At 37.7% G+C, this 19,762-nt stretch overlaps 1 protein-coding gene across 1 annotated transcript in view; it reads right to left on the bottom strand.

Annotated features, from left to right (window-relative positions):
- Window positions 1–19,762, bottom strand: part of cfap44 (cilia and flagella associated protein 44) — a 38,705-nt gene that overhangs the window by 9,655 nt on the left and 9,288 nt on the right. Inside the window, exons 16-27 of the mRNA XM_039679011.2 lie at window positions 18,807–18,949; window positions 18,364–18,643; window positions 18,226–18,281; window positions 16,888–17,050; window positions 16,658–16,788; window positions 15,859–16,064; window positions 15,607–15,769; window positions 15,357–15,534; window positions 1,912–2,379; window positions 1,636–1,839; window positions 1,354–1,546; window positions 728–856 (exon numbers count right to left, since the gene is read on the bottom strand). Of these exons, the coding sequence (XP_039534945.2) occupies window positions 728–856; window positions 1,354–1,546; window positions 1,636–1,839; window positions 1,912–2,379; window positions 15,357–15,534; window positions 15,607–15,769; window positions 15,859–16,064; window positions 16,658–16,788; window positions 16,888–17,050; window positions 18,226–18,281; window positions 18,364–18,643; window positions 18,807–18,949 (2,314 nt within the window). The remainder of the gene's footprint in view (window positions 1–727; window positions 857–1,353; window positions 1,547–1,635; window positions 1,840–1,911; window positions 2,380–15,356; window positions 15,535–15,606; window positions 15,770–15,858; window positions 16,065–16,657; window positions 16,789–16,887; window positions 17,051–18,225; window positions 18,282–18,363; window positions 18,644–18,806; window positions 18,950–19,762) is intronic.

Genomic DNA, 19,762 nt, shown 5'->3' with positions numbered 1-19,762 from the left:
AAATATAAAGTTATGAAACTTAACTATGCTATGCCCTTGGCCAAATCGACTTGCTCTGGAACAAGTAGATTAAAAAGAGCAAAGATAGCCCGTTATATATATTCAAAATGAATATCGTTTAAACACTATCTACATAAAGAGCCAGTGGCAAATTCCAGAAGGTCTGACCGAGCAGACTGATCTCATGAAGTAGCGTGTGTATGACACGCCAATTCGTATTTCCATTTTTGGCGTGCTATCAAGACGCATAATCGCCTTTCAGCGTGTTTATGAACGCCGTTGACTTAACGTTATATAAATATATGACTTACCTCAACCCCGTCCCTAAACCTAACCGTCACTGGGGTTAATGGCATTTATGACTGTTCCCTTACCATCCTAGGTAAAAAAAAGATATGACTTACCTCAACCCCATCCCTAAACTTAACCGTCACTGGGGTTAATGGCATTTATGACTGGAGATTTGACTGCGTGTACAGACACGCGGAATGACGCGGATGTTAATGGCGTAGACATATACGCATACACGCGGATACACGCGGATAGCTCAAAATGCGTAGAGATAACACGCCACCTGACTCGAAAGTGGCGTATATGTTTACGCAAAAGTCATGATGTCATGTTGGACCGAGATAAAATGGTTCTCGGTGGGTAAATGAGCACATGAACGGCCGCTGACGTTCTCAAACTAATTTCTTGGAAAACCTTTAAACAAATTTGATCTTACTTGGTGGGCACACACTGTCGTCCAGGGGAGCTCCAGTCTCAGAGTCATCATAATCCTCATCATTATCCCTGTCTGATTCTTCATCAGAGTCTTCATCACTGTCATCTTCATCATCTGTCACATCACCACCTGATTGAAGGAGTCATAAACAAAGCAAATATTACATTGAAATCACGTGTTCTATATTTCAACATGACTGATGATGGCAATCTCTGACAATTTTATGTATATTCTGTTCCTGCCATTGCATTACAGTTTACCCAAAAAATCAAGACAAATGATATATTCCAAACTGAAAATAAAGACCACTGAGCTCATTTTACCAGTTCTCATTACAGAGAGACATTAAAAAAATGTTAATATTTACAGTACTTGGACATCATGATAGCATGAACTGCCTTTAATTTATGAAAAATGTATTCATTTTAATTAAAAGAACAACTGAAAAACAGTAATGATAATCATCATTAAAATATGTATATTTTAGATAAGAAGATAAAAAGCTAAAAAAAAAAAAAAACTTAATATATTACCTTTATGCACTTCTTTTTATTAGGTTTCAGGGTGAAATGTGACATTTTGAGATTCATCAGGTGAAATACACAGAACACACTCTTCCAGCTCACCTTCACCTCCATTTTCTTTCTTCTTTGTATGCTTGATCTTTTTCTTAAACACTCTGGTGAGGAACTCCTCAAACTTGTTGTTCTCCCCCAATGAGGCCTGAAAGGTGGCGGTGAGAGTTTTCTCCTTCCCTTGGAGTCTCAGGATGTCTCTCTTCTTCTGCTCCATCTGCTTCTTGCATTCATGCATCTTGGCCTGACTCACAAAACAATGAAAATGGAAACTGTTCTGTACTGGACACAGACACATCATAAAATCCCATGCACAAATAAAAACACACCCACCCTGATCTCTTGCTCTTCATGTATATAAATGCTCAGTCGCTCCTGTAGTATGTCCTCTCTCTTCTCGAACTCCTTCAAAAGTAGCAGCTCTTCAAACAGGGTCACATGTCTCAGATCAGCCATTTTCATGTACACATCCAACTCTTGCTTCTCGTGACGCAACACACGTAACTCAGCGTCGAAATGCCACACTGCCTCTTCCATCTGCAGAAAGAGAGAAGAAGGATTGCGATAAATAAAATTGACCTCGATATTCCTAGCGCACACCAAACTCGCCTGTTTCAGAAGTTTGTCCTGCTGGTACAGGTTTTTGGTCTCCTCAATTTCTCTCTTCTCTTTCTCTAGCTCTGTGAGCTCCTCTTCCTGCTTCTGAGAGACTGTTTCCACACCTTCGTCCTCCATGTGCATGTGCTGAGCCTCAGTGTGTGTGTCTTGCATCTCTTGTTCAAGCAGCTCTAGGATGTTCTCCCCATTCTGTTGTTCATCCAAGCCAGTGGAAACCAACTTGGCCCTAAGAGTGGCGTAACGCTCCAAGGTTGCCCGAGTGTATCTGTGTTTCCTCTCGGGCATCTCTTCTTGCATTAAGACAGGCACAGCTGGCAGTGGTAGACGCTTCTCAGGTGGCAGGTGTTGCTGGATCGCCTGTAGCTGCTCCACCTTGGCATGGAGCAGAGACACAATCTCCACCTTACTGTCTCTAAGAGCCATCACATGGGAGTTCATCTCAGACTTCTTCTCAAAGATCTGTAGCATTCATGAAAATACATACATATATTAGATAGATATTAGATAGATAGACATATAATACATAGACCACCACATGCATTTATTGGTTAAATCAAACCTTAAAAAGACACCAAATCATTTAAAGAGGTCATAACTTACACAACTACGTAGTAAGCTTCTTTTTTTGTTGTTGTTGCCATAAGCACACACAAAATTCAGTTTTCAATTTGATGAATTTCACACACTCTTGCTAAAATGTTTTTTTTTTTTTGTTTTTGTTTTTTATTGCGAAAATATTAGCCTATGTAATTTTTCCATTGACAATAATATGCAAAATGGAGAAAAAAAAAATTGGGGCAAGTAAGACTTCAGCAAGGACATATTAAATTGTTAAGGACATTTTAAAACATTAAAGAGGTTAAAATTAATATTAAAGATTAATATTTTTTGCTAGGTTTGCTATTATGTGAATAAATCAAATCAAATTAAATTTAAATATATAGAAATTTAAAACAGTTATTGTAAATTGGGATATTATTAGGGCCCAAGCCCTGAAAGGGCGAAGGCCCTATTGTTTTCCTTAGGATTATTATTATTATTATTATTATTATTATTATTTATACGACTATTCGGGCACTTTTGGGGCCCTTAACATGCTCAAAAACTCTTGAAACTTAGCACACGGGTCAGAACCCGCGGCCATCAGGGCCGGGCTGAAGATGGTACCCGGGCGTGGCAGGGGGGCTAGACAGCGCCCCCTGGAACGGGTTCCGAAAACTTGGTCCATAAATCAAACACGCTTGCATGTAATAATATGAAACTCGGTGCACATATAGATCTCATCGTTCATATATACCTCATACTATTACTTTTTACCCCAGCCCAACAGGAAGTCGGTTATTTAGGGTTGTTCATAAAACACTCGCAATGGAATTTGAAGTACTACTCCTAGAGAATTCAAACTCACGGCACGAAACTCGGTCAGCATGAAGTCAAGGCATTGACGATGAAAGTTTGCGAGGGGATTTTTGATATCTCGAACGGTTTGGCCATGGCGAGGAAACGAAATTATGGCGAGAAACGTGAAACAGGAAGTGTGTTATAACTTCAGCATACATTAACTGATCTTGATGAAACTTCAGCAGTATGTTCGCTGTAAGAGGACGATCACATGGATGTGACTATTGTGAGTCAGAGTTATAGCGCCACCAACTGGCAGCAGGAAGTGTGTCACTTTCAAAATGCTTTGAACTCACCCTTTTATTTTTACCCGATGTGCTTCAAACTTAATCTGTATAATGTAAATACATAGCAGATGAAGACCTGTGAATGGATTCTTGATATCTTTGATACTGTTGCCGTGGCAATGCATCAAACTTTAAAATTCTTTTTTTTTTATGATTTTGAGACTCTTAGCGGCTTTTGGGGCCCTTAACGGGTTTGAAAACTCTTGAAACTTTGCACACAGGTCAGATCCCACAGCCATCAGAGCCGGGCTGAAGATGGTACCTGGGTGTGGCAGGGGGGCTAGACAGCGCCCCCTGGAACGGGGTCCGAACACTTGGTCCATAAATCAAACACGCTTGCATGTAATAATAAGAAACTCGGTACACATGTTGATCTCATCGTTTCATCTATACCTCACGCTCTTACTTTTTACCCCAGCCAAACAGGAAGTCGGCTATTGAGGTTTGTTTGTAAAACGCTCGCAATGGAATGTGCAATACTCATCCTAGAGAATTCAAACACACGGCACGAAACTCGGTCAGCATGAAGTCAAGGCATTGAGGATGAAAGTTTGCGAGGGGATTTTTGATATCTCAAACGGTTTGGCCGTGGCGAGGAAACAAAATTATGGCGAGAAACGTGAAACAGGAAGTGTGTTATAACTTCAGCATACATTAACTGATCTTGATGAAACTTCAGCAGTGTGTTCACTGTAAGAGGCTGATTACATGGATGTGACTATTGTGAGTCAGAGTTATAGCGCCACCAACTGGCAGCAGGAAGTGTGTCACTTTCAAAATGCTTTGATATCACCCTCTTATTTTTAACCGATTTGCTTCAAACTTCATCTGTATAATGTAAAAATACAGCAGATGTAGACCTGTGAATGGATTCTTGATATCTTTGATACTGTTGCTGTGGCAACAAATCAAACTTTAACATTCTTTTTTGATACTTTTGGGACTCTTAGCATGCTTGAAATTGCTTGAAACAGATAGATACAGATAGCTCGACAGATACATCACATTTATTAGCCAGTAGGCATGTGCAACTTTGGCAAAAGATTAAAGTAATGTCAAAAAAGTAAACAGTAAACACTAAAAGCCTCATATCTTCTAAAAATGTAATTATACATCATTTGTTTCTAAATTAAATTATACAAATATTATAATTAAACCAGTTTTTCCCTTTTTTCATTTAAGAATTATGTTTACGTTCAAAAACAGCCAGAATGGTTTTAAAATTCAGAAGAAGAAAAAATAATCTGAGTCATACGTAGTGCTATACTGCCCTCTTGTGTTCAATATCAGGTAGGCCTATTGTGTATATTCCCACCGGTTAATCAACGTGTGACTCCGCTGGGACTCGGGAACTTTTAAATCGCTTACTTAAAACCGAAAGTCAAAATACAGATATCCGCACAAGACATTAATGTTGTGGAGTAGAGCAAGCATTTTAAATAAATTCCTATTAAGTAGGATTGAACTAAACAGAATGAACGTTCACTCTGTTCTGCTGGTTCCTCGCTGTTGGCGCGCACAGTTATGAATGCTTGTGCAGCCATGAGTTTTAGTTTAATTTTAAAATTAGCGCAATTTCGGGATTTGTATTATTCGAATTTATTTTTAAAAAACACAATGTTGAGTTTTATTGTAACACTGTTTAATCGCGCCCACGGTTATATTTTGTATATTATATGTAATTATAATGTATTTCTGTATAAAATAATACTACAATAAAAAACACATTTGTGACCGACCTGATCCAGCAAAATTAGTCACAGTGACCCAAATTTAAAAATTGAGATTTTGATATTAATGGAAAGAGGACACTGTAAGCTTTCAAATGATACCTTGGTCATACCTTGAATGGTTGTAACGATATACAGATTTGAATTCTGGTCGTCTGCCCTTTTTTTTCCAATTGAAAACCTAAGAAAATCGCTTTTAAAGTTTTTTTGCCCGTTTTTTTTTTTTTTTTTTTTGATATCTTTCAAAATCCATAGCATTTTAAGGGATAAACTATTTATTTTATATAGCTTAATTTGACCAAATAGATTAACATATAAATGCAATTTAACGAGGCTGAAACTCAACTTATTTTTAATTTTTTGAAATAAATAATTAAAAAGTCACTTTTACAAAAATGTTCAAAATCAGAAAGATTAAAGAGGAGTCAGAGAGAAATTCAGTTTTCATACGGATTAGCCCACATAAGCAGAGAGCAGTCTGTTTTCTTTCATTTTGAATGGTTGTGTTTAAAAGTAGACATTTCAATATATATGTCTGTGAGGATACCTTATACGCTGACTTTCGGTTCATGAGACAAGCTTCAGTTCACGTGCCGCGCGTCTCCGCGTCGTGATTAGGCCTAGCCTATTGTCTGCAATTTATTTCTTATTATTAAATCCTAGTAATTGGTTGATGAAACATTGATTTAAATTAAGATAATTATTTTAAAACGAAATTTACTTTAAAGAAAGGCTTTGTGCTTGCATGTTTAAGCTATGTGAAAGTTTTAGTGCTGCTTCCAGAGAACGGTCACGTTCGGATTGTTTTTCCTCATAAATGCGAACACGGAAAATAAAATAAAGATTTTATGTTCTGGAGAGAGTCAACCCTTCTTAATCCGGTAAGTATTACTTTTGGTTTGTGCAGTGTGGTTCACATAGGCCAATTTATTTAAATATTTAATTATCTGGGAATTGGATCTCCTCCATAATGCTGAAATTGCCCAATTTAAAAAAAAAAGTAATAATTTAAGTTTTGTGGTGTAAGTCTACGTATTTTATAATGTTAACTTCAAATAATACTAATAGTAATTTAAAGATGTTGTAGCTAGCATTGGGTCTGGACGTGAAGGATAACTTCGGGAGTTGAAGGGACGTGTCGGTGTCGTGATTCTGTCTTCTCACACCGTGACACAGGTTCGTGGATCTGAGTGTCGCGATCGTTACAGCCTTACATAGGCTATATTCTTCTTGCAGATAAATATACTCACGCAGTTTAGGTTAGAAGCCTCCAGTGAGTTCAACGTTTCAGGGGATACCCGGGAAATGCTCAGAGGTGACGAGGGGAGTTGAGAAGAGCAATGTTTATTTCAGCGAATTTAAAGCTTTGACAACTTTAATCGTTATTTAAATACCTTTACTCAATTATCTCGACTACGAAACCCTGTGAGATTATTTTTGAATGTCTGTTCTTTGAAATTAGCAAAAAAAAAATTTTTTTTTTTTTTTTTTTTGTTATTTCATGGTTTTTCCACATAATCGGCCCATATCTTAAAATGGAAGGTTGCAACTTCCGACTCATTTCGCCAGAGCGGGTCACATTTGATTTTTATTTTTTAAACAATGTAATGTGTAACCTAAAAATAAACAGATTATTTGATAAATGGTATATTTAAATCTGCATATTGTAGCCTAATATCTGCAGGGCAGCCTAGTCTTAATAAATGTATGCTTCATTTTTCATTAGTAAATTTGATCAATAAATTCAATAATTTAGAATAATAAGACACTATAGGGCTGTTACCCTAGGTAAGGCTGATCAAATTAAATCGGTTACACAATAATGTTACGAGATTGGTTTAACAGGAGTCAATTAAAAATCGCTGTAAAGAACGATACTTTTAAACATAACCCTAAATCACCATAAGGTGTCGCCAGATGACCGTCTTAATGAACGAGTCATGGATTCAAAATGCTGAATCATTCAGTAATGAGAAAACACATTGCTTTGAGATGCGCGATGGGTCGCTGTGATCTTTGTTTAACTATTTTCTCTGCTGAAACAGAAAAAAGTCAATATTGCATCTAAAAAGTCAATATTGCATATAAAATGTAAGTGACTTGACTTGTGTGTGTGACTATGTTTGTTGTAGTGATAAGAGTTGCACCCTTGTTAAAGTTTAAGGCCTTGTGTTTTTGGATATATATCTTTCTTTCTTTTTTTTTCTTTTTTTACAAAATATGCATATAACCCATATATTTTAGATTTATTATTTGCTTTAAATTAAATTAAGATTGTATTTTTGGTAATTGAACCTGAATGAATTTAAAAATGAATGTGCTATATTTCAGATCATATATTTGTTTTTCTTAAAATTTGAACTAACTTTATTCTCAGCTGAATTATAAATATTTTATTTCTGTATGAATTAAAAACACATTTGATTTTTCTTTTTTAATCAATGTAGAATGTGTAACTGAAATATAAACAGATTAGGGCTCTGTTCGAGGACAAGTAACTAAAACCAATGCGACATGATGAATGTTTGTTTCCCAAACCATCTCAGAGTAACAGCTTACTTTTCTTTCTTACTATATTCTTTCTTACTATAAACTGTGCTGTAGAGCTTGCATCAGTCAAAGCAGGGTTACATTTTGCATGTCGTGCACAATAAACCTAAAGGCACCAGGGTGGCGGTGCCACCGGCTTCATATATATATATGTATATATACAGTATATATATATATATATATATATAGCTGTGATCCGCGATGAAGGGCCAAAGCCAGTGGCATGGCCACCCTGGTGCTTTTAGGTAACTAAGGAACCGGGGTTGCGGTGCCACCGGCTTGGGCCCTTCATCGCTGCTCGCAGCTATATTTTATTATTATTATTTTGTAACCTTTTGGGCATTTTTGGGGCCCTTAACGTGCTCGAAAACTCTTGAAACTTTGCACATGGGTCAGAACCCGCGGCCATCAGAGCCGGGCTGAAGCTGGTACCCGGGCGTGGCAGGGCGGCTCGTCAGCGCCCCCTGGAACGGGGTCCGAACACTTGGTCCATAACTCAAACACGTTTGTATATAATAATATGAAACTCGGTGCACATGTTGATCTCATAGTTTCATCTATACCTCGCGCTTTTACTTTTTACCCCAGCCCAACAGGAAGTCGGCTATTGAGGTTTGTTTGTAAAACGCTCGCAATGGAATGTTAAATACTCCTCCTAGAGCTTTGATTCAAATTTGACAAAACTCGGTCAGCATGAAGTCAAGACATTGAGGATGAAAGTTTGCGAGGGGATTTTTGATATCTCGAACGGTTTGGCCGTGGCGAGGAAACGAAATCATGACGAGAAACGTGAACCAGGAAGTTTGTTATAACTTCAGCATACATTAACTGATCTTGATGAAACTTCAGCAGTGTGTTCGCTGTAAGAGGACGATCACATGGATGTGACTATTGTGAGTCAAAGTTATAGCGCCACCAACTGGCAGCAGGAAGTGTGTCACTTTCAAAATGCTTTGATATCACCCTTTTATTTTTACCCGATTTGCTTCAAACGTCATCTGTATAATGTAAACATACGGCAGATGTAGACCTGTGAATGGATTCTTGATATCTTTGAAACTGTTGCCGTGGCGACGCATCAAACGTTACCATTCTTTTAGGATGCTTTGGAGACCCTTAGCATGCTTGAAATTGCATGAAACTCGACAGACACATCACATTTATTAGCCAGTAGACACGTGCAAAGTTTCAGAAACGGGCGTGGTGAGGGCTCAGTAGCGCCACCTTTTGACAAAAGTGGGGTTGTTAGTTTTATCTACAGTTACAAAAATCGGTATGTATATTGTACTCCTCGAGCCGGACAACTTTCTAATTGACACTCATTAGCTAGGACCCACAAAAAGTCAGATATGTTTGTTTGAATGTGGTCTTGCTCAATCTGAGCCTATCTCTGTCTTTGCCTGTCTGTCTATGTGTGTGTGTTTGTAGGGGGAGGGGTCTTAACCATTTCACTCCTGTGTGTATGGCCTGCATAAAAAATAAATGCCTTAAGCCTGGTATTTTTTTAAATAAGTTTTTTATTTTTTATAAGTAAAGGCATATAACCAGTTTAATTGTAGTGCATTAATAGTTTTATATAATTAGTTTATTAATTAAATTAACTTGGTCCATAAACTTGATCTGAAAATTTGGTCCATAAATCAAACACACTTGCATGTAATAATATGACTTGAGTGTTAATCACATCATGTTTTCAGTTTGAATATAAAATATATAAATTATGTAAAAAAATAAAGTTGATCCAGCTGGAGCGCAGGCTGAGAATAGCGCTGTCATGACTGGATCAGAGATCATCAGTCATGCCCTCTCATACCTTACGCACACCACGCCCACTTACATCAGATCACATCAACATGTCAGCCGGAGGGATACCGAGGGTCGCTTTCGGATTCAAGAATTTCTTACAACAAGATGGCAAAAGAACAGCGCTTTGCAAGACATGCAACGTTAAGATCGCGGACAGTCAGATGACAACCTCCAATTTCGTCCGTCATTTGAGGAGCCATTATGCCCAGTAAGTGCTTGTCAATTTGTTAATGTTATCTGGTTAGCTCGTTCGTAGTTAGCTAACGTTAGCTAATGTAAGTTAAAGGAGAACTCCGGCGCAAAATTACACATTGTTACCTAGTCAACCGTTATCTGAGATTTGTTTTTATGACTGCCGAATGTAAATAGTTGTATCTATAAAAACAGTTTAGCCTATAAGTGACGTCCGACATTCTGCATATTGTGTTATTTTGTTAAGCCCCACTAAAGGCATAAAAAACTGTAAAGCACAATCAAGTTTTCACACTATATTCCAAGACTTCTAAAGTCATTCAATAGCTTAATGTGTGGTAAAATTAATATTTTAGTCTCTAAGTTAAAGTTAACGGAAAGTCATCTCGCCTCAGTCATTCATGCATCAGCATTAGCGCGTCGCGTTCGGTTGCGACAGTAACACGACGACACTCTCTTCAAGATCAATGTTCCCAATATTATACTTTATTTGTAGATAAGGCATAAAGGTCTATGATTTGCATAAAATGACTATCTTGCTGGAGTGGAGTTTATTGCCCTTTAGAATACACTAAGCATTAGGGCTGCACGATTAATTATATCGCAGTCGTAATAGCGATCTCAAACCTATGCAATTATATAACGCAAAATGCCGCGATTTTATATGAAATAAACAAAGTAGGGCTATTAGCGCAGCTAATGTCATCCTTTGACTAGTGTTACAAGATCCCCCTCTTATTGGTTCAAATGCCTTTTCGCATTTTGCACGACAAGAAGTGAAAAGCTGCCTGTGAGTGCCCTAGATTAGAATAGATGATACTCGCATAATGCGCATGCACTGACCGTGTGCCAGCCCAGAATAAACAGTTCTCTTTCGAGCTTGAACGAACAATAGCACACACAATTATGCCAAAATGTGGTTTTGTCTAGTATCTTCATAACATAAGAAAAGTCTATGGATGAAAAGAGTTATGAGGCGCGTGTGAGATCCGCGTCTCGGCAACGGGTGCTCTTAAAGGGCCAGCAGCGAATAAAGCGTTCTTTCAGTAAAGTTAAAAGAACAAAGGGAAATTAGAAAATTACTCACTGATCTTGAGTAAAGAACTTTTGTAGCTTTTATAAGGATTATTATATATATAATTTATGATTCAGGCAGCGCAGACTGTTTGATAACTTTATTCAATTTCTGTACCTGTTAAGACAGGAAGGGCACAGGTAAATATGTTTTTTATTATGGGTTTATGTGGGGATTGTTTGAAGTTCACTTAACTTAAAAGCTGTTATATATTTTTTTTAAGCCTAATAATTTTTTAAAAAGTTGATGGCTTTCAATTGATGGAATCACTGTAATGTTGGTTTGGTTGATGGTTTATTGATCATTATAGGTGTTATCAATCATTTATTGTTGTTGTTGTTTTTACTTTGAGTTGAGAAATAAACATTAATCTGTGTGTGCATTTTACTTTAGAACCAAGCAAGTTGGACTCATGAAACCATTTTATTATATCGGAGTCGCAAATCGCAATTGCAATATTGGCTCAATAATGGCAATATGACATTTTCCCAAATCGTGCAGCCCTACTAAGCATAGATTATAGATACCATCCCTTCGCTATGTTCTTTTCAATGTGAAGCGTTGCGTGCTGTGACTTGGTGTTGCTTCAAGTGCATCATTCTGCACACGGGATGCGCATGATTGCTTATAATACTTTGGGGAGACAAGGGGGCGTGGCCTAAGGGAATATCACTCGTGATGTTAAGTGATGTTACCCCGCCATCGCTGATACAACCTTTAGCAGTCATGTTTTTGCTTCTTGAGAGAGAGAGAAAGTGTGTGTGAGCAGTGGCGGTTCTAGGCGGGGGCCTGGGGGGGCCAGTGCCCCTGCGACAACAAGCTTGGACCCCCTTGTGGCCCCCCTAAATGTGGAGTCAGTGTGAAATATTTTTTTTTATAGTGTGTCACGCATTGAGCATGACAGTCACTCGTTTCAGTCTTTTGTCTCACACTCCCGTCACACATTGTATTTCTCATGCGGAAAAACTATTAATAATATATTTAATATACGCAATTTCTCTGGCCGCGCCGCTCTCACGTGAGAATCAAGCGCGTCTCGCCTGGAGTTCAGCAGTCGACCCTGCTACGCATCAGCCAATCAAAAAAAGAGAAGTGCTACTTAATAGCCAATCAGAAAAGGGCACTATTGTATCTGGGTAAAATTTAACACAACAACCAATGAAAAATGCATATCCTGGAATTGTTCATATGATTCTGTTACAACATCTTCCGAAAGTTTCTTCACCCGTCCCACAGATGAAACTAATCACTGGAGCTCCGAACATCACTTGGAGCACGGAGTAAGTCATGATCTCCTGTTTTAATGTTACAACAAATTCACAACTTGTTTGACAAAAACTATGACAACTTGACTGATGTAAGATGAATCTTTCCTGTAGCGTAAGCTAGCTTACGCAATGCTCGTTCCCTCATCTAGAGAGAACCGAGGTTACGTTAGGTAATCGATTCGTTTCCCATTTAATTAGTATCAGTCTGTAACTTAGACAACAGTTTTACAGCCTGTTCACTGACAACACCTGCTCAGAACAAGTAGTCTAGGCCTAGTCATCTTATTACACGAATCACGATGACTGACATATTGTCACATTATAAACATCTCTCTCTCCAAATAGGCTTAATAATTTTATTAGCACTAGATAAATTAAAGTGTAATGCATAGTCGATTTTAAAACATCTCTCTCTCCAAATAGGCTTAATAATTTTATCAGCACTAGATAAATTAAAGTGTATTGCATAGTCGATTTTATAGGTCACTTTTAAAATCATGTCATATTTTATAATTATATCCTGGCCAAGGATGCATTAATTATTGCTTCTGTCTTTCAAAGATGTCAGGAAAAAAACAATTATAAAAAAGCTCAAAGCCCCCTAAAAAGGCCAGTTTAGAGGATAATTTGCTGATCTTTTTGCAAAAAAAAAAAAAAAACCCACAAAAATCGTAGATTAATTTGTAAAAATTATATATATATATATATATATATATATATATATATATATATATATATATATATATATATATATACATACTGTATATTCAATGTAAAAAAATAAAATGGAAATTCAAATACAGACTGATATATGTAATGCAAATGTAAAAATATAATGGAAATGCAAATTGTTGGATAATTATAAACATGGTATTTTGCTTATTTATGCCTTCAGTGCAGTGCAGAAAATGATAAGGTCTAAATGTAACTGGCCCCTCTAACAGTACAACTGGCCCCAGCTTGGCCCCCCCTGTTGAAATGGTCTAGAACCGCCACTGTGGGTGAGAGAGAAAGAGAGAGAGAGAGAGAGAGAGAGAGAGAGAGAGAGAGAGAGAGAGAGAGAGAGAGAGAGAGAGAGAGAGAAATGTAACAAAGTTTAATATTGTTTGTAAACTGTGTTTGAGAGAGAGGAAGGTGTTCAGAGAGTCTGTAGGATGTTAAGCTGTTATTTGTTTTATGGACTCAATGTTGAAAATTTAAAACATTTCAAACACACTGTTGGCAGAAGTGAAAAATAAATAATTTTATGAAGTTACAATTTTGTTTGATTCCATGGTGTATTTTACTGAACATGAGTATTTACAATGCAAATTATTGTAATTTACTGGCAAATACTTATCTTGTCTTTTCATTTTATTAAGATCAGATTCTGCATGTAAAATTAAAATAATAAGGTGACTTGACTTGCACTTGACTTAACCTACTACAAGACTTGACTTGACTTGACATAGCCTGTGACTTGACTTGACTTGACTTGCCCCCCCCCCCAAAAAAAAAAATACTTGGGACTTACTTGAGACTTGACGGTTAAGACTTGAGACTTACTTGAGACTTGCGTGACCTGCGCCCATCTCTGCTCTAAGTTTTAAGACAGTTCAAATGGAAGTTGGGAATTATGTGTTGTTTGAATAAATCTCCTAGGAGAAATACATCAAATTACAACGCATGTGTTTACCAATCACCACCATACTCGGTGTGCATGAAGTCAAGACATTGAGGATGCTCAATTCCGGACGGATTTTTGATATCTCGAACGGTTTGGCCGTGGCGAGGAAAATAATTTTATGACTAAAAAAGGACACATAAAATGTGTTAACTTTGCTCGTTTTACCTACAGTTACAAAACATGCCACATATATTGTTCTTGTCAAGCCGATCAACTTTCTAATTAACAGCTCAGACCAAAAGAAAGTCAGATATTGCAGTTTGGATGTGTATCTTGTCTCTATCAGTGTCTGTATGGGGAAGAGGGAGGGGGGGGGGGGTTGCTGGTGTCTGCGTTTATGTGTGTGTGTGTGTGTGTGGCTGACTGTAGATTTTTTCTGCAAGTCCTTATCTTTTTGCATAACAATTTTGTATTTTTTTAAATGACAAAATATGCATATAACCCTAATCTTTTAAATGTATAGTTTGCTTTAAATAAAAGTAAGATAAATTGGTAAACTACAAATTGGTAATTAAAGCTGAATGAATTTAAAATTAATGTGCTATATTTCAATACATTTGCTTTCCTTAATATTGTAAAACACTAACCTCATTTATATGTGTGTGTGTGTGTTTGTATGTATATATATTTTGCAAAGCCCTCACTGATGCAAGCTCTTCTGCACACTTCTCTTCGACAGTCAATGCGGAGGTTAAGTTTTTGCACGTCGTGCAGAATAACCCTCTTTATATATATATATATATATATATATATATATATATATATATATATATATATACTTAAAAAAGCGGGGGTTAAGTTTTTGCACTTCGTGCAGAATAACACTAAAGGCACCATATATATACTTAAAAGTGGGGTTGTTAGTTTTATCTACAGTTACAAAAATCGGTATATACATTGTACTCCTCAAGCCGTACAACTTTCTAATACATAGTCATTAGCTCGGACCAAGAGGAGGTCAGATATTTTGGTCTGAATATGGTGAGCCTCTCTCTGAGCCTACGTCCCTGTATGGCAAGCCCTTTTAACATTTAAAAGCTAAGTTTGCCTGTCCGGAATTAACATTGTAGATATCAACAAAGTCTTTCTGTCTAGTCGTTACACTTTGGATAGTTTGTATTATCATTTAAGATATCTGTAACATAATTGTGACTAGTCGAAATGACAGAGTATGGCAAGCCGTTTTAACATTTAATCATGAAAGGGCCAAAGCCTTCGGCACCGCCACCCGGGTGCCTTTAGGTAACTAAAGGAACCGGGGTTGCGGTGCCTCCGGCTTGGGCCCGCCATCGCTGCTCGCAGCTATATTTACACATTATAACTGCTTATCTGTTTTTAATCAAATAAATAAAGCCATTTTTTAATGTATAAACAATATTTTACTTATGCAGTCTGACTGAGTATTAAGTTTACAATATTATTTCTTATTATTATGTTTGCTGATACGTTTATGTCATTCACCTTCTTCTCCAGTTCCACTAACTGCACTCTCTTTTTGTCCACGTTCATCCTCAGGTGTTCAGGAACAGTAAAGTCTTTCGCTGACTTCAGCTTAAAGTCTCCCATTTTCTCTTTAGCCAATCGAATCGCTTCCACATCCTTAGGGTCCTCGTAGTCCTCACTGGGCTTTGAGGCATAGCTGAGGAGGCATTAAAAATGATACACACATAAACACAGAGACCAAGAGACACACACACTGGCATTCACTCACAGTTCTGCCCACTCTTTTTTCCTCTTCTCTATCATGGCTCGAGCTTTCTCTGCCTTCTCCGCAGCTTTGCGGAGTTTCTCTGCCTCTCTGCTGCCCAGTTTACGAGACCCTGACTGCATCCTTCCTGACTGTATCATCAAATCTGTTACCAGCTCATCCGGCACTGCTTACAAAGAGAGAAGTAGAATGATGACTGCACACATACTCTCCAATAAGTCTAAATGTTAAGTTAACACACTCATCTTGTCTCACGTGAAATGTTGCTGGCTTCTTCGCCGGGCTGTGCTTTGTTCCGCCAATGCTCTTGTTCCAAGTTTGCACTCTGAGAGGCCACTGGGCCGTGCTGGTGCAGATGCATTTGTATGGCAGGCAGAGCCAACAGTCTGTAGTTGGAGATCTTATGTCCACTTTTAAACGCATGCACCGTGACCGTGTCCTGCACCACTGACTCCCAGAACCTACAGAGACAACAGCAACATGAAAGAATAAACAAAAGCCGTGGAGCTCAATTGTTTCTTCCTACAAATCAATGAGAATAAATGACATTTACTAATTAAGATGATCACAGATTTATATTTTTGTGTATTCATTTTAATAGCCCTATATTGTATTTCAACAGCTGTCTCATTTGTGTCAATTTTTATTCTTCCAGTAAAAGCTTTAGTGGAAACATCTAAGACAAAAGCGAGAGCTCAATAAAAAAATGAAAGTTCAGACATCATACTCACCCTCAAATCATTGACATTCTTTCTTCTATAGAACACTACTGTATAGAAACTTTTTTTGTCCATTCAGTGAAAGTCAAGTAAGATTGCAATGCTGTTTTGGACCCCACTGACTGTCATTGTATGGCCAGAAACTTTCAAAATATATTTTTTTGTGTTGCACAGAAGAAAGTAAGTCATGCAGATTTGAAACAACATGGGGGTGAGTAAATGATAACAGAATTTATTTGGTAACATATTTGGAGATTTAGAGAAATTTGAAGAGAAAACAAAAATATAACAGTAAAGTAATAAAGTAAAAGTGGGTGTGCATGGATGTATAGTACATGGTCTGTAGTTTTTTGAGGCCAATCTGGTGTTTCTCCTCCTCCCAGGCCAAATCTTTCCTGACCTCCATCACTCTCTCTTCAGTCTGTCTTTCAGTCTCTTCGTGGAAGCGAATGTCCAGTTCAAACTCCTACAAACACCCATAAAATATTATGTTGGATTATTGTGTCAATGTAATCATTACACTGCAATAAGAGAGTGAGTGGGGAGGAGTGTGAGAGCAGTGCACCGAGCGATGTAGGCGAATGTGTTCAGGAAGGCTCTGGTTCTGCTCCAGTAAAGCTTGAAATTGACTCTGCAGTTCAGCCAGGTTCTTACGCCGCTCCTGTTTCCTCTCTTCAGCTTCCTTATGCATGCGGTCCAGCTCCAGCTTCTGTTTAGCTGTTTCTATGCTGCACACACACACTTATGCTAACTAAACAAATCAATGCATAATAATAAAAATGGAAATTTTTGTCATTATGTACTCATTATTTACTGGTGTTTTTAAAGCCTGAAAATGTGATGGATAAAGACTTTTTTTTGTGTGATTAAAACAAAATGCTTTTTTGTCTTGTTTTCTCAAGATTTCTCATCCTCAAGATTTTAAAGTCCAAATGCATTTAACGTCAAATAAATATAACACTATGAATATAATATAATATAATAAACAAGAGAGCAGTTTTACCTTTTACGGTATTTGGATTTATAAAATCAAGAACAGTGAACAGTGAGTCTTATTGCAACATTTTTTGTATCACAAGAAAACAAGAATTAATTTTGTTTAATAAATGAATACTTTCATTTAGCAAGGATGCATTCAATTGATCAAAAGTGACACTACAGACAAAAAGAAATCCTGAAAAAATGCACCAAGTTTTCCACAAAAATATTAAGCAGCACAACTATTTTCAACATCAATAATTCAAGTCACATTTATTTATATAGCGCTTTTACAGTACAGATTGTATCAAAGCAGCTTCACAGTGATAACGTGAAAATAATACAACGCAGATCAATAATATTGTTGAATATTAAATGTCCCCAACTAAGCAAGGCAAAAGCCAAGGCAACAGTGGCAAGGAACCAAAACTCCATCATGTGATTGAATGGAGAAAAAAACCTTGGGAGAATCCAGGCTCAGTTGAGGGCCAGTTCTCCTCTGGCCAACGAAGGAACAGATTACAAAACAAATTGGACCGAAACATTAAGAGAATTTTTCCATTTCCATCTGTTTAGAAGTCGAAGTAATCACGCCGGTTTGGAGGCGAGATGTTGAGGATCAGTGCCGATGGCTGTAGTAATAAGTCTATTAAGCAAATTTAAGTCGTAATAACATTTAACAATATTGTTGTTTTACTGTATTTTTGATCAAATAAATGCAGCCTTGTTAAGTTCAATGGTAATTTTGTGTGAAACATTTTAAAGATTATTTACAATTGACTCTTTGGCACACTGGGGGCTATGGCACACAGAAAAGCACAGAGATAACCGCTGCTCTTGTGTCTTTGTAAGTAGCAAAAACACAAGCCTTGACCCTATTGCTTGCTTTATTTACATATAATATACACATTATACACATTGTCACCTGTAAGCCGATGGATCCTCTATGTCCTGTGCTGCTTTCTCCAACTCCAGCCCAACCTGTTTTCATGACAGAATAAGGTGGTAAAGTTGTAGCATATACTGTAAGTACACACTAACCCACACAGAAACATACACTAACCCGTGGAGAGGGCACTTTGGCGTGTTTGAGCTGCATGGCTTTCTGGAGCTCCTCCTCTGGCAAACAACTGAAGGAAAAGATGTTGCCATCCTCTCCTGCGGTCAGGACAAACATGTCATCAAAGCTGAAGCGGAGGTGGGACACAGGACCGTAATGGTTGTCATGGACGCTGAGGGCCCAGTAAGCCTGCATGGAGCTGAGCTGCTGGTCAGAGGCCTGTACAGGGTACGCCCGAATACTGCCATCCTCCATGCCACATAACAATAACTGCCTGCTGGAACTAAGACAGGAAGAGTGAGGAGGAGTAAGGTGTGGAAAATATCATCCTTCAATTGCGGAATAAAAAAAAAGAAATAGAATATAAGGAAACTAATAATGATTTCTCAGTTCCTAGGCACATGCACACATAGACACACCAAGTGTTAGAGAGAGAAAAACCTTACTTGAAAGTGATGGTGAGAATGGGGTTATGGTCTGTGTCATGCACAGGTAAGAAGAAGAAGGGCTCATCTTTTCTCTCTAATGGATCTTCACTCTGCTCTTCAGAGAATTTACAGTGGTACAGATACCCTGAGTCATAGCCACCCTGAAAGAGAGAGGGGCATTCAGGGCATTTCAGTGACACACACAGCACATTTATTAGTAACATTGATGTTAAACAGTCTGGGATATAAAAGATTTTTTAAAAGAAGTATCTCATGCTCACCAAGGGTACATTTATTTGACCAAAATACAGTAAAAAAAGAAAAAAAAAGAAAGAAAATAATATTGTCACGATCACCAGTTGGAGTGCCAGTGATAGCCACCAGAGGGCACTCCACCCCAAACATTTGCCACTCAGTTGTGGGCTTCATTTCCCACAATCCTTTGCCTGGACTCATCATCAATGATTGCATTCAAGGTTTTACACATTACCTTGTCAGTTGCTGATTTATAATCACAAATCATGTTTATTTGCTCAAGAAACATTTCTTATTACTACCATTGTGCTCCTTAATAATTTTGTGGAAACAATATATTCTTTGATGAAAAGAAAGTTTAATATAACTGTTCAGCATTCATTTGAAATATAAATATGTTGTAACATTAAATACAGTCCTTGACTGTCACTTTTAGATCAATTTAATGCATCCTTGCCGACAGTAGCCTGACTTCGTCATACTCATATTCTAGTCATCTTTGAGGGAAACCAGTTCAACCCAAGCGCTCTTCGATAAAGTGATGATTACGTAACTGCAGATCATCGGTCCATCATCGTATAAAGCCCTTCCTGGCAATTTGATTGGCCCGACCATTTCTGAACCGATCATAATTACTGGACTCAATGGATTGAGTCCAGACCGAACTTCCCGACCAAAAATGTTGTGAGCGGGGTTCGGGCTGGTATCCAGGCTAGAAT

This window comes from Pimephales promelas, chromosome 18 (genome assembly GCF_988280905.1).
Source record: "Pimephales promelas chromosome 18, fPimPro1.hap1.1, whole genome shotgun sequence".
NCBI classification, from domain to species: domain Eukaryota; kingdom Metazoa; phylum Chordata; class Actinopteri; order Cypriniformes; family Leuciscidae; genus Pimephales; species Pimephales promelas.
This window is presented reverse-complemented; position numbering and strand designations above follow the sequence as displayed.